This window comes from Eurytemora carolleeae, unplaced genomic scaffold, assembly GCF_000591075.1.
Source record: "Eurytemora carolleeae unplaced genomic scaffold, Eaff_2.0 scaffold161, whole genome shotgun sequence".
NCBI classification, from domain to species: Eukaryota; Metazoa; Arthropoda; class Copepoda; order Calanoida; family Temoridae; genus Eurytemora; species Eurytemora carolleeae.
Genome location: NW_019396085.1, coordinates 136,765 through 152,512, shown reverse-complemented (window position 1 = coordinate 152,512; position 15,748 = coordinate 136,765). Strand labels below are relative to the sequence as shown.

General features: G+C 33.4%; 1 protein-coding gene across 9 annotated transcripts in view; it reads right to left on the bottom strand.

The window, feature by feature from the left end:
* LOC111718091 (uncharacterized) overlaps window positions 1–15,748 on the bottom strand; it is a 48,347-nt gene that overhangs the window by 24,590 nt on the left and 8,009 nt on the right. For all 9 annotated transcript variants that reach the window (XM_023493652.1, XM_023493597.1, XM_023493589.1 and 6 more), the window contains 11 exons: window positions 13,628–13,728; window positions 12,879–12,962; window positions 11,887–11,991; window positions 11,304–11,564; window positions 10,650–10,942; window positions 9,578–9,652; window positions 8,628–8,682; window positions 8,149–8,335; window positions 5,536–8,072; window positions 908–1,048; window positions 409–573 (listed from right to left, as the gene is read on the bottom strand). In XM_023493652.1, coding sequence (XP_023349420.1) covers window positions 409–573; window positions 908–1,048; window positions 5,536–8,072; window positions 8,149–8,335; window positions 8,628–8,682; window positions 9,578–9,652; window positions 10,650–10,942; window positions 11,304–11,564; window positions 11,887–11,991; window positions 12,879–12,962; window positions 13,628–13,728 — 4,004 coding nt within the window. The remainder of the gene's footprint in view (window positions 1–408; window positions 574–907; window positions 1,049–5,535; window positions 8,073–8,148; window positions 8,336–8,627; window positions 8,683–9,577; window positions 9,653–10,649; window positions 10,943–11,303; window positions 11,565–11,886; window positions 11,992–12,878; window positions 12,963–13,627; window positions 13,729–15,748) is intronic.

The following is a 15,748-nucleotide window of genomic DNA, read 5'->3' as shown; positions in this document are numbered from 1 at the left end:
GTAATTCACATTAATCTGTTCTGTAGTTTTTTCTTTATATATCAAAATGACTTTAACACAGGTGGGCCTCTTTATTGCCCTGTACTCTTTGCTAAGTAATAAAAAACATTCACAAAAAATCATTTAAATTACTATACCTTAAAAACCAAAAAATTTCAAGGTGCAAATAAAAAATTAAGTAAAAGGGACAACAAAACTACCAGCCTACTTAGGATTTATTCACGTTTAGGTCTAAAACTTATCAATCTTTTAACTTATTGAGTTGTATTTTAATACCTTTTTATTTAAATTGCATCCAAAGACAAAAAAAGTGTATAAAGAGAAAAGGTTTAAAGGTCAAAATATGATTGAAAGAAACAGGTGGAAATCACTGATATTATTTCATATATCTAAAAGTGTTTTATATACCTTGTACAGACATCCTTGAATCTTAAACACCTTCCATCCTTGCAGCTATCAATGCAGATATTGTCATGACAATAAAAACCCATTGGACAAGGGAACTGTTGATTGCAGGTTATCCAGATCTGATTGAATTTACAATTGTTTGTTGGGATGTCACAAGTAGCATCACTAAACAAAATAAAGCTTGTTATTGGTTACACATAAGCTTGTTAGATAGATATAAAATCATGTAAGGTCGTGAAAAAATTGGAAGAGTGGTGATGGGGGTTTACTGCACCCCTACAGTATGATTTTATTCTGTCCAATTATCCTACTTTGGTTCTATTGGACCTCAACCCTTCAGTAACACTATGTAGTAACCTCCATGATGATTCTATTCCAGATCAGGTTATGTTCAGATATATAGTTAGTCAAGTAAGGTTTCCAATAAAACATCTAATTATTTGCCTTAACATGTTTTTTTTCACCCTTTATTAGTCCGAATGATTCCTTACTACTATACCTGGGACAATCTGCATTGTCACTGCACTCTATTTTAGGACTACAGAAATTATCCATACAGTTATGTGTTTCTGGTGGACAAAATTCACAACCTAGGCCACATCTTCTTGCAGGGTTACATGTCTCTTTACCACACATATTGCTAGTAATAAAAAAGCAGTTTATAGAATTGTTTCAAATTCACTTTTTATTTAAAAGCGGTGAGGCCTTTATTACAGAAGTAAAATTTTTAGTTTTTAAACAACAAATTGTTCAGTATTAAACAAGACTGTCAACTTTCATAGGACCGACACGGGCAAAATTGACCAGTTTTCTTTTTACCCTCTAACTCAAAAAAAACTCCCAAAAAATCCCCCCGTATAATTTTAGTGAAACTATTTTTGTGAATACATGATTTTTTCCTAAAAATATCTTTATTTCAAAATTACGTTTTTCAATGAAAAAGGCAAAAAATACTGGTGGCAGTGCAACATGTCACATTTTATAAGTAATTTACACAATTATAAAAAAATATAGATGTATAAGTAAGTAAGATTATGGATACTGTAAAGTAAAATAAAGTTCCAATGACTCAAAATATCTCAATAAATAAAGAACTGGAATACAAAGAATTACAAAAATTATAAAAAAGAAAAGAAACAGAAAAAATGTACAGCTTAAGGTATCTAAGTAAGTCTACAGTTATCCTTATTAGTTTGTATTACTAATATGAATAAAAGACGACTAAAGATAATAAGAAAAACTAAAAGTTAACAATATACAGTTAACTAGAAAATAAGAACAAAAGCATAATATATATTAAAAGATAACTTGAAATTTTGTTGACCCCCATGGTTTTAGTTTCCTATTTTTATCAGAGGCGTTTAAAGCATTTAATTGTTAATTAAGAATCATAAAATGCATTAGTATCTCTAAGATAATAAATTTTAAATCCTAATATATAAGTGGACTGATTTTCTTCTTCCGCCCCCTCCCCCCCTTACACTAGGGTTTCCAACGTAATAGATTATTCTCTTACGCGTAATTACGTGCAGTTACGCGTAATAATTTTCATTTCGTGTAATTTCGCAGGATTACGCGTAATCGGAGAAATTTCCATTTCGCGAAATTACGGCGTAATTTCGCGTAATTTCTACAACGTAATTTCGCGAAATTTTGTAATAATTACGCGTAATTAGCAAAACTTCAATTTCGCGTAGTTTCTACACAGTAATTTTGCGAAATTTTTCCTTAATTACGTCTATGAAATTTTGATGTTTTAACTTTTAATTTAAATAAAACAACTAACTTACAAGGAAAATAATGTCACGCAAGTTGAATTAGAATTTCAGCCAATACATAATCTATAAAATTTTTATATTTTCAACGACTTGTTAATATTTCAACCTACTTTCTCAAGCTTACCTTCCTTGTTTGAAAAAATGTCGAAATAAAATCGTCAAAATATGTTTGATATGTTGGTTGGATGGGCAGGAATAAATAGAAGTCGAGGGGGGTGGTCAGCAGGAAAGAATAGAAGGGGGGGGGGGTTGAGTACATACTGTCCCGCTATAATTATTTCTGAGAATTAATATGTACTTTAATTATTACGGAATTGTTACGTAATACGTAATTTCGCGTAATTACGCCTTAATTACGCGAAACTAGACTTTCTTTCGTAAACGTAATATATGCGTAATTACGTGTAATGCTCCTGCGTAAGTGAAAGAAAGTGTTACGTTTCGTTACGCGTAATTACGCGTAACGAAATTACGACTGGAAACCCTACCTTACACTAAAACCGATGTTATCTCATTTGAACTACTCCCGTTTGAATTATTGTTTTGAACTATTGTTCGTTTTGAACTACTGAACGTGGTACCACATGAGTAGTTGAAATGAACAATAGTTCAAACCAGTAAATATATTGCTCATTTGAACTATTTTTTAGCTAATTTTAACTATTTCCATTTGAACTATATATATTTTAAATGAAATGAACAAATAAATAGTTCAAATGAACATAAAAATAGTTCAAATGGACATAAAAATAGTTCAAATGAACAAAAAAATAGTACAAATGAACACAAAAATAGTTTAAATGAACGAAAAAATAGTTTGAATGGACATAAAAAAAGTTCAAATGAAATAGTTCAAATGAAAAAAATAGTTCAATATAGTTTAAATGAAGAAAAAAATAGTCCAAATGAAAAAGTTCAATTATGACAAAAAATAGTTAAAAAGAAATAGTTCAAATGAAAAAAAAATAGTTCAAATGAAATAGTTCAAATGAACAAAAAAATAGTTCAGATGAGAAAAAAATATTTCAAATGAAAATGACAAAAAATAAATAAAATTTGAACAATAGTTCAAATGGGAAACAAATAGTTCAAATAGACAAAAAAAATAGTTGAAATGAACAAAACAATAGTCACAATGATCAAATAAATAATTCAAATGGACGTAAAAATAGTTCAAACAGACAAAAAAATAGTTCAAATGGACAAAAAAATAGTTCAAATAAACACAAAAATAGTTCAAATGCTGTGGATCAGCTGAAGTAATTAGGGGAGGGGCCTCGGGGGCCTGCAGGCCCGTGGGAGGTGGCAGACGCTGAATTCCAACCTTCTTGAGTGTGCGATGTGGGGAAGACTTCACTGCCATGCTTAATTAAAAGCATGATTTAAAAGGGGGGATGACATTTGTAGATCGAGATTGAATCCTAGCTGCAGTGCTCGGCCCAGAAAGTGTCTTAACCTAACCTCACCCTAAATAAAAGAAAGTGTCGCAGCGCTTGGCCCTTAGCCTGTCCCAGCCGCAGCGCTCAGCCTAGAAAGTGTCTTAACCTAACCTAACCGTAAAAAAACTAATTTATTTGAAAATTCTTGAAAAAGTGGTCATGCCAAAAAGTAAAATCTGCAGTGAAGTCTTCCCCACCTCGCACACTCGAAGGTATGAGTTCATGTCTGCCGTTGGAGGAGACAGTCAAAGGGGTGGGGTAAAATCACGTCAGGAGTAGGAGTAAATCACATTTGATCTCTTTATATGTTTTTTTACTATTTTATTTGAAATTTTTGTTTGTTTATTTTTCATTTGAACTATTTTTTTCTAATTTGAACTATTTTTGTTAATTTAAACTATTCTTATGTTTATTTAAAACATTTCTGTGTAAAATTGTTATCTAACTAATTATATCTTGTTCATTTTAACTATTTTTTGTTCATTTGAACTATTTCATTTGCAGAACTATTTGTTTTTTCATTTAAACTATTTCATTTTAACTATTCTTTTCTTTATATAAACTATATTTTAAGTTCATTTCAACATTTTTTTTCAATTTGAACTATTTCATTTGAACTATTTTTATGTTCATTTGAACTATTTTTATGTTCATTCAAACTATTTTTATGTTCATTTGAACTATTTTTATCTTCATTTGAAATATTTTTATGTTAATTTAAACTATTTTTATGTTCATTTGAACTATTTTGTTTGTTAATTTAAACTATTTTTTATGTTTATTTGAAACATTTCTGTGTAATTGATCTAATTATTTGTCATGAACTAACTTTTTGCGAATATAAAAAAATTTAAAAACTGAATTGCGGTAGAAAAATAGTTCAAATGAGCAAGAAATGTGTTGATTTGAACTACAGGATATGACGTCATGTCAGTAGTTCAAATGAACAATAGTTCAAACGAAAAATAGTTCAAACGGGAGTAGTTTAAATGAGAATCCACCCTAAAACCTGAACGTAATTAAACAGTAAACACCCAAAATGTATCTTGGGTTCACATGCAGAGAATCCACAGACAGGACAATAAAGGTAGCTGTTGATTTGTATAAGTCATGCTCATATTAAACTGAAAGTTTTTGAAGTCTCACAGTAACTTATAGGTTTTCTTAATGATTGATAATTACAACTGTAACTAAAGAGGAACTTTCTGCCCAGGTCCTTTCTGTGTAATCTGTACTATAAAAACTAAAGGATGTTAACAGTATTTTTGCAGTGCATGTTGTTTATATTTCAACTTTTGAAGCCACTTCAGATATACTCAATAGATATATTGATAAATAAGTAAATGTGAATCTATTTGTTAGATATTCAAATTAGAAAATTGTAAATATATATAAATATTTTGATAAATGTATTACATATGTAGGGTTCAACTTTTTTCTTTCTTCCCATTTCCATGTGATATTTGCATCTTATAATAACAATGTGAGCGAAATATGCCTTGCAAAGCTAAGAATAGTTTGCCACTAAATTTTTAGAAATATTGGGTCAAATTAGCTCAAGTGATGGGGCTTATGAAATGTAAAGCCAATTTACTCTATGAAAAAAAAGTTTTATCAGTTCTCTTCATCGATAAAAACTGTAAACAATCTTCTTTAATTAAGAGAAAGCAAAAATCTCATAACAAGAAAAAATTGTAGTGGGCACGTCAAATTGGCCCCCTCTTGGTCCTTTAATAAAAAAATAGCTTGTTTCCATGGTCACCACTTTGTTTCAGATGAATAACAGTGTTAATTACCACATTAGGTTCTTAAAGATCAAAGATCATTGATCTTGAGTTACTGAATTTAATTTAAGTTAAAAGAGCATTCTTCCTAATGTAATGAACATTTAATACAAAATTAATATTTACCTTAAAGTAAAAGGTTCACATTCTGGTGATCTTTCTTGGCACATTCCCATCACGCAAAATTCTGATGGAGGACAGTGGCCATGATGTGTACACTGCAGTGCTACACATTCTCCTAATAATTTGTATTCTCCCTTTTGACATTTTTTAGGTGGTGCCACATAAGTGATATTTTCCACACAAATACCATATTCCTCATTAGAGGATAATCTACAAGACAGATTATTTTTGCAATCCTTGTCTTGCTGACACATCTCTTTTCTGCATATATAACCGTCCCCTAGAACCATTCCAACAGGACAACCTCCAAAGATTTTTCTTGTGCAGATCCCATTATCACAAAAAGCATAGCCAAAATGCACACAATCTTGATCTGTAAGACAAATATTTTCTGTTTCAATGCACATGCCAAATTTACACTTGTACCTTGCTGGACATCTAGAACTGCAAAACTCATGAGTTTGGCAGAATCCTTGAAAGCATATTCCGCTACTGCATTGTGAGCGGTCAAAGCATTCTGGAAATCTGCAAGAGTTATCAATTTTAGTCATTCCAGGAATGGGGCAGTTATTCTTATTTATTGGAACACAAATTCCTTGGCCTCTTGCTTTTTGACATTCAAACTGATCTGGGCACTTATCAGAACACTCTTGGTAGCATTTATTGCTGAAGCAGAGACAGTGTCCTTCCTTACAGAATGTGAATTTGCCACAATCTTCATCAAAATGGCAAAATTCGTTTGTTTCTTTAGTAATCTCACAAACTTGACCATCACATTTCATACCCATGGGACAATTTGTGTTGAAGCGACATTTAATCTTAGGAACTATTTCAGTATCTTCATCAATGCACACACCAGACTTGCATATCTGCCCCTTTCCACATTTCTCACATGTTTTTCTACATTTTCCAAAAATACATCTCTCTCCCAACATGCATTGAAAGTCATTATAGCAAACATCAACTATTTTTAGTATACATATACGATCATTACACAAATAATCTTTAGGGCAATCATTATCTTTTTGACAGGGAGTTGGTCTGCATACTGTTTTATCTTCACATTTACCAATATATATAGTATACTTTCCCTCACAAATTTGGCTATTTCTGTTACATTTCAGTAAGCACAGCCTTGTTGTCTTGTCAAGAATGAAACCATCTGGGCACTCCGTACTTCTTAAAACACAAGCTCTTGATCTAATCTCACATTCAAAACCAGAAGGACAGTGATTGTCTTCAAAGCAAGATCCAACTGAATAGCATAAGCCATTCATCAGGTCGCATCGTTGCCCATGTGGGCAGTCAGTTGGAAATTGACACTGCGTCACTGTTTTCGGATTTCTGCATAGACATTCCTTCTGATTTGTCATGCAATCACAGAATTTATCACCCCTGCATCGATCATCAGAAAATGTACAGTATTTTTTGATTTCTTGACATACACGAGGAGTTTTGGCATTGTAGTAAAATTCACATTTTAGGTTGTCCGGGCATTCAAAATCAAAGTTACAAATTTTTTGTTCCTTACATTTTCCATTCTGGCAAGAGTTGATAGAAATAACTTTAGGGTCATCTTTTTGGCACTGTTCATCATCATCGCAAGTATAATCTTTGCACACTCCAAGTCTTTTATTACATATCAATGGTCCAGGGCAGAAAATATCACAACAGCAATGAATAGCTGTACATTTCCCCAAATAACATGCCTCATCATTTTTGCATTTGCCACATTTTTGGTTTGTAACGCATTGATTGTCTTCACATTTCATTGATTTGGGGCAGGGGATGTCTTCATTGCAAAAGTCAACACATCTACCATTATAACAATTTCGACATCCTTTTGGACAAACTCCTTGTATACATTTTTCATTTTCACATACAAAACCAAAGTCACAATCTTTATATGTTTTACATTTAGGTTCACTCAAACACATTCCATTTATACATGTGGTATTGTGTGGGCATACAGTGTTAAATCCACATCCAGGAAAAGTTTGACAAACAAAATCCAAATTGCAAAATTGGCCGGCTGGACAGATTTCATATCTACAGTCAAAGGGAACACAATTTCCTCTACTGCAAATATAGGGTGGATCACACTTTTCATGATCACAACTTTGGGATTGCTCACATTGGGAATTTCTACAGATATAGTTTTCTGGACATGGATTTGAGAGTGAACATTGTCTGTTGCATGTGCCAATAATGCAAGTGTAAGTGACCTTTGTAAGTACACCATTTATGCTTTCTGTATTTGTTATCAGCTGAGAACAATCCCCAGAGTCAGAACAAGAAATGTCAGGAACACATTTATAGTTTTCACATTTTTCTCCCAGCTTACAATCATAATAACCCTTGCATTGAGGTTTCTCACAATATTCTGTTTCCGAGCCGCATATTAGGTTATAAGGCATACATTGTTGGTGTGACCTGCATGAGATAAAGCATTCACCATTGCGGCAAATATTATTGGGTTGAAAACAATTGTTATCTGAGTTGCAAGTTGGCTGATTTTTACACATGCCATCACTACAGACCTAAAATGAACAAACTGTCAACATATCAATTAGGTACATTATTACAGAAAACATTAGCATTAAACTATTTATATACCTCACGCCGAGGACATTGACTATCTGTTCCACAAATAATACTTGGTAAGCATTCTCTGTCAATGCATCTCCAGTTTAATGGACAGTCACTTGATTGGTAACATTCAGTGACCTGACATGTTCGACCACTGAATCTTGGTTGTGAAAGGCATTTAAGAGGGGGTACACAGTCATTATCACTCCCACAACTGTAATTAGATTATATTTTGAAAAGCATGAATGATCATTGAAAGATAAAGGAACTGAGTTTTTGCCACAAATTATGATTTTACAATCGCCATATCTTTTTAACCTGATGATGGTGTAAACCTTTAATATTTCAAACCATCATTATTTGATCTAAAATGATTTATAATTTGAACATCTAAGGTTTCCGACATTCAAATGCAAAGATAAAGGGATAAAAAATCAGAGTTTGAGAAAAAAAACTCAATTCCTTTGTTACAAAATAATGTGTAAAAAAATCAATAGTACATTTACCCAACAATTGGTGGTTTACATCCTTTCCCTTCACACTTCTTAAAGCAAATGTCTCCTAAAATTTTGCTCCATGAGTGAAACACAGTGAAAGATGTTTTTACAAAAGCAGATGTGTAAACTCATATTCTATAATTATAAATAATTCATGGTTTAAATTGCCAAATTTCAATGTTTCCCTAATGTTTATAAACTGTCAAGTAAAGTAAAAACACAGAGTAGATATTGATAGAGGTTCAGTGTACATCAGAGTACAGCAGGTAGGCTGGGAAAAACACAGAGTAGATATTGATAGAGGTTCAGTGTACATCAGAGTACAGCAGGTAGGCTGGGAAAAACACAGAGTAGATATTGATAGAGGTTCAGTGTACAGCAGAGTACAGAAGGTAGGCTGGGAAAACACAGAGTAGATATTGATAGAGGTTCAGTGTACATCAGAGTACAGCAGGTAGGCTGGGAAAACACAGAGTAGATATTGATAGAGGTTCAGTGTACAGCAGAGTACAGCAGGTAGGCTGGGAAAACACAGAGTAGATATTGATAGAGGTTCAGTGTACAGCAGAGTACAGCAGGTAGGCTGGGAAAACACAGAGTATATATTGATAGAGGTTCAGTGTACATCAGAGTACAGCAGGTAGGCTGGGAAAACACAGAGTAGATATTGATAGAGGTTCAGTGTACAGCAGAGTACATCAGGTAGGCTGGGAAAAACTGTAAAATTTTAAAAATATTGGGAATGTTTAAGTGTACATATTCTTGAAAAAAGGTCATTTTTCCAGTGCTTCCTTTTTTTACTTTCACAATTTTTGTTTATATTTTTTAAAAAAAGCTTCTCTTTAAGTTTAAAACAAATCCAAACCATGTTGTTGGCGATCTGAATGAACTGCACTTCGTCTTGAAAGTGAGGTTATGTGATATGAGTTTTGAGTATCTAGTCTGTGAGTAAAAATTACCTTTGCACTCATATGACTCTTTACTAGGTTTAGTTTCCAGTGTTGTATACTGGCAATATCCCCAGACACATAATGCTGAACATTTATAAGATCTTAATTTTTATCATAATTATTTTCTTGCAATAGTATTTATTAGGTTTACCCATAGAGAATAGAATATATATTAGAGGGGAATTTAAAGAATCTCGGTATGAATATATTCAGTCCCTTTCAACCTGAAAGGGAGTTCAAAGTGTACAAATCTTGTAAATGTTCACAAATTATATGCAGTAGAGTACATTAATACAGTATGTTCCCTAGACTATTCATTTTTTTCCGTGGTGAGGGGTTTCCCCCTTGACCCTTGAAAAGCTTTTTTTTAAATGAATAAGAAATAAGATCATATCATTTTCATATTGCAAAGTCAAAGTAATAAATGATTACTTGACTCTGTTAGTTAAGCAGTACTCCCTTAAAAACTCAAATACACTTGTTAAAAAGGTTATCCTTTATAGTGTGCATTGACAATGTAAAAAAAACAACCATATACCACTGTAAAACCAAACCAAACATTGTTTTAAAAAAATCATTAAAAACCCCCCCAAAAAAATTTTTCCCTGCAGCGCATCAGGTTGCACCCCCCCTGGTCAAATCCTGGCTACGGGCCTGGAATTAGGTGAATAAAAAACATCATTTGATTTATAGTTATAACAGAAAATCATCGTTTGTTAGGTGAAAGGCATAGAAATGATCATTGGTCAATTATGAAACGAGCCTATTTCATAATTTGGTTTTCTTTTAACATTAATTTTAGATTTTCTATAAAATGATGTTCCAGGGCCCAAAAGGTTATATAGCACGTACACCTGTTGTATGGAAACAGTACAACAAAATGGCCGTTTTACACTTTTTTCTAGTAAATTCCCCTCTAATATATATTCTATTCTCTTTGGGTTTACAAGTAACTATAGACAAACTTAAAAAGCCAAGTAAAAGCTAAATTTAGAGACATTGAGAAATAAAAAAAAAAGTAGGAAAGGCAAGGAATCCTGGCTCAATAATCTTTTATAATTGGCGTGAAATTACTTTTTACCTGTTCCTTGGCAGTCAGTGTTTCTCCAGCATTGGGGTGTGTACACAATACACTTGAAATTATCACAAATAGATCTGCTACCACACTTAGAGGCAGTTTCTTGAACTGTGCAAGTAGAATTACTTTCAAAATAACATTCTCCCCGTTTACATGTCCATCCTTCGTCACAATCTCTGTCGTTAGTGCACCATCTTGTCTCCGTTACAGGTGAATAATGGCAAAACATCCGTTCTCGGTCACATTCACAGCCAGAATGACATTTAGATAATGGAATTGGGTAACACACAAACTCCCTAAGAAACATATATATTTTAACCAGGGGCGGATACAGGATTTAATTGAGGGGGGTGATAGATTTATTTCGAAACAAAAAATCCTGACTTTAGAACCATAAAATGCCAAAGTGTAGCCCCCCTAAATCTGTCAGGGGTGTGCTATCCAGAAAAAAAAATAATTACATACTCATTTGGCAAAAATAAATATATTAGAAAGCACAAATAGTGATTCTGATTCATCCTTACCAGGCCGACTTTTAAGCACCATAGATATGTTTAAATTGAGTTTATCTTTTGCGAAAAGGTTAAATGTGATATATGTGATATATGATGCTATATTTGAGGATGATGTCCAAATCATGTATTAAATATGACTTACTTGGTTGTTAAAGCACACTGACTTGGCACATACATATTGTTACAAGTACTGTGCTCGTAGCAGTTTTTTCTAACAATGAATTCGTCCACACACTCTGTATTCCAGGGCCATTTGCTCAACGTTCTCTGGGTACATGATGTCTGTGACAGGCATATACCCCAAGCTTTGTTGTCCTTTATATCACAAAAATCTGTTCTAGGACAGTCGCTATACGATCGACAACGGATAAGGGTGTTGTATTTCTCAGCAGTCTCCCAAACACTAAAAGAATCTAATCGTATTTAACAAAAACTTTAAGACCAAAATTTGTATACTTTAAGATTATTCTAGGACTAGAAGAAGTCAATTTACACTTCAGTATACTAGATATAAAAAAATTTTCAACTTTTTAAAAACTGTTGTTTCAGAAGGAAACAAATTCTTTTAAAAATTGGTTCAGATAGAATAAAATTTTTTTTGTTACATTATCTAAAATGTATAAAGCTCTGTTTGCTTTTATACAAAATATTTTAAATGAAAATATACTCATAGTGGTACCATTCTCACTCAAATTAATTTTTGAAGCAAAGATTAATATTCTTACTGGTAACTAGAAGTTTTTGTTATGTATGTTGATTTTACAGTTACAATTGTAACTGTCCTTGTTTCCAAACAACAGAATCCACCACAGCAGTTTCCATTCAAATCTCTAGAAATAAAAAATATTTAACATTGTCTTCAATCATCAATGACAATCATTGGTCTTATCGTCAATTTTGGCGGAGCAACATTTTGTAAAAGAATGGCAATTTTTGAATATCAACGACAATTTTGGGAAAACAGCACCTTTATTAACGATTTTCTAATTCCTATAACTTTGCAACCCGTTTACCTCGACCTTTGATATTGCAAACTATTAATTCTGGTAGATCAAATAGTCTTAAGTTTGAAATATTAAAGGTTTACATCATCGGGTTGCAAAGATATAGGGGTTAGAAAATAGAAGTTTGTAGCAAAAACTCAATTCCTTTAGATAATTAATTGTTAACAACAACCAGCTGATCTGTCTGGTTATACTAAGTGTTTCCAATACGAATTCCTTTGTGCAAAATCATGCAGAATAAAATCCACTTGAGTTGGAAACCCTACTCTTAAAAGATAGAAAAATTTCAAAGCATGCCCATTCACAAATCATAATTGTCACAAAATCCTTGAAGGAAACTTTCAAAATTTTCCAAGAAACTGTCAATTCCTGTTCTTATAAAGTACAGAACTAACATTTAGGCTGCAGTTGTGCCGTATGCATACAACGGCTTAACAGGACGGTACATTTTTTAAAGCACCCCCTTCAAGATAGATTTATGTGAAGAGGTTTTTTGTTGTGACAAATAGACAATAGGAATTAGAGATTTCCTCGTTAATACAGGGTTGAACAATTTTTTAAAAGATTTATAGAGACCCTTGAATTTGAATACCCAGCTTTAAAGAGATCTGGAACATAAACATCTTGAAAGAAGAAGCTGGTTATTAGAAAAAAAACTTCATCAACGGCAGGATAAAGTTCTGAAAAACATGTATCCTTGCATGACAGCATACCTGCATGCTTGAGAAGCACATGAAATTATTAAATTTTCGCATCTTCCAAATAAACACATTCTGGTGCCAGGTTCAGAACCCCGCCTAAAAATATTTTTGTAACTCTTGTTATGTGGATATCAATCTTTTGTTAATCTACAGATTAATCTAATCGTTATTCAATACCCTGTATGTCTGAATGTTGTTTTTGGAAAAATAAGAACCAAGAATGAGAGATTTTTTCTCAACCAATGAGAGAACAGACTCAGAGAAAATATGGACATCCAAAATCAAGATATCAAGATGATTCTGCATACAGTTCAAAAGTGTTTACTGTCGATATCGAGATCAAGCAATTATGGATTTCCAGCTCAGAAGTTAGAACTTTTGTGTTGTGAATTTTGGGATCAAGCATTAATTTTTATGCAGATCTACAGATTAATTAATTCCTTTTTTGATATCCCCTGCGGTGTTAACTTGAGTTGAGGGATTAAGAATTCATCCTTGGATTAAAAAGTGCCCACTTTGGTTATAAAGATCAAGATCAACAATATCCATTCAAATGTTATGATCTCAGAGATCAGAAATTTTTGTAAAAATATGATAAATCTTTAACGCTTGATCTGGATATCCACGAGGTCACTTAGAAATTTTAGGATGTATGCTTGATTCCTCAAGTAAAATTATCCTTGCGGGGTATGAATTATTTAGACTTATAACAAATCTGGCTCCATGTTGGATAATACTGGTGCAATATGAACTTCAATAACCTGAAATAATTGCAATCTTCATGGGTTTTACAAACTGGAAGACAGCGGTCATCCTCTTGATAGTGCAGTTCCAAACTGCAGGGAGGTGACTGCATCCTTAGCTGATAAAATTTTAATCTCATTAATTGAAAATTATGTTAATGAACTGCTTTGAAGAAAAAGGTTATGTTTTAGTAAATATATTGTAACAGGGGCATAGTCAGGAATTTTCCAAAGGGGGGGCTTAAATTTTTTTCTTTCCAGGGGGGAGGAAACCTTTTCAAGCATGGGTCTGATGAGAACGGGAACATCTGGATTCAAGCTAAAGAGAGTGATCCCAAAAAGAGAGTGACCCAACATTACAGGCAAGGGGAAATCTATCCCACAGTGACTAAAGATGAGCTCATGAAATTGCTTGAACATAAACAATAATACTTATTTCTTTGTCCTAATCCAAACATTTAGTTGACTTAGCACCTGTTGGGGCCTGAACACCCCATGAAATCCATAGATTTAACTGGTCCGGGGGGGGCTTAACTGCATTATGATAAAATAATAAATACAGTGCTTAATTTCGCCCTTATTACATAAATGAAAACAGTCTACTGTATGTAGTAGAGATGTCTTGCTCTATTGTGTACAATGTTAACTACTAGATGTTCTCGTGGAAACTCTGTTTGTTATATTTCCTGGATTTGCATCTTTAGATTTTATAAGAAATCTTTTACGCTTTTTTTATATTCATTCTCTCCTTAAAATTCTTTTGTTTTTTTGCCTGAAATTTCATCAAAGTATTTGCTTTCGTTTATTATTGTAATAAATACAGGTGCATGTCCCATAGTAACCTACATAAATTACATTGTACATTGTCCGTAAACCTAAATGTGTTTCTCAGTAAATACGCAAATCTTGTATTGCAATTAACCCAATTTAGATACATACATATAGAACTCCGTTGAACCCATATTTTGATTAGCTTAACTAAGTTTTATATGACTACACATGACATGTAAATATACACATTATACTTAATCTGAGAGTAGATATCAAAATACACATTGGTTATATAACTCCGCTTTGATTACTGTGTGAGAAGTAATTGTTCCTTGTTTAGCGCACAAGTTAATGAGATCTTGCCCAGTGGTTTGGCGTTGATAGAATAGTAAAGATCGTGCCCAGTGTTTGGCATTGATAGTCTCTGAGATCATGCCAAGTGGTTTGGCATTGACAGAATAGTTGAGATCTTACCCAGGTCTGGCATTGATAGTCTATGAGATCATGCCCAGTGGTTTGGCATTGATAGGACAGTTGAGATCATGCCCAGTGTTAGGAATTGATAGTCTCTGAGATTGTGCCCTGTGGTTTGGTATTGATATAACAGTTGAGATTTTGCCTAGTATTTGGCATTGATAGTCTCTATGTGCCCATTGGTTTGGCATTGATAGAACAGTTGTGAATGTGATCATGCCTAGTGGTTTGGCATTTATTGTGACCCAGCTAGCGAAATAACTGAGTTCGGCTATACAGCCACATATATTCGACAGGCTTCGCCAGAGTTGGGCAGAGCTAGGATCATCATATGTCTGGTGTAGATCCTGGTGGTATAGTAAACGGCACCCACCAAGATCTGCCGTACATAGGATGTAGTATATACGACAGTGCAGATATGATCTCCCACATCTAAACACTTTGATGTTGGTACCATGTAGTATATACTAAATCGAATTCTTTCTCATTGCAATGTCTACTTTCTACAGCAGTGTCATTCTCACCGATATCTACATTCTACACGACGGAGATCCAAAGTTAGATGGGGAAGAGTTGTACCTGGATGGATACAAGTTGAGGAACCCTTATGGAGTAGGACATTTACTACAAAACTGGCGGCAGCGGCAAGTTTTAAGGACAGTTCGGAAAAAGAACTAAACATGATAGAAGCCAGACGAGAGGGAACCCCTCAACTCTCAGAGTTCATGATCATAATGCAGAGGTTGAAGCAAGTGACATTGGAAAAACGAGCTTTAGAGGCAGTAGTTGGAACAGTACAAAAAGAGGTGCAAGAAGCAAAAACCGAAAGTAAAAGAGTCATATGTGCAGACGTGGTATCCTACAGAAGAGAGTAAGAAGAAATTTATTTGTAAG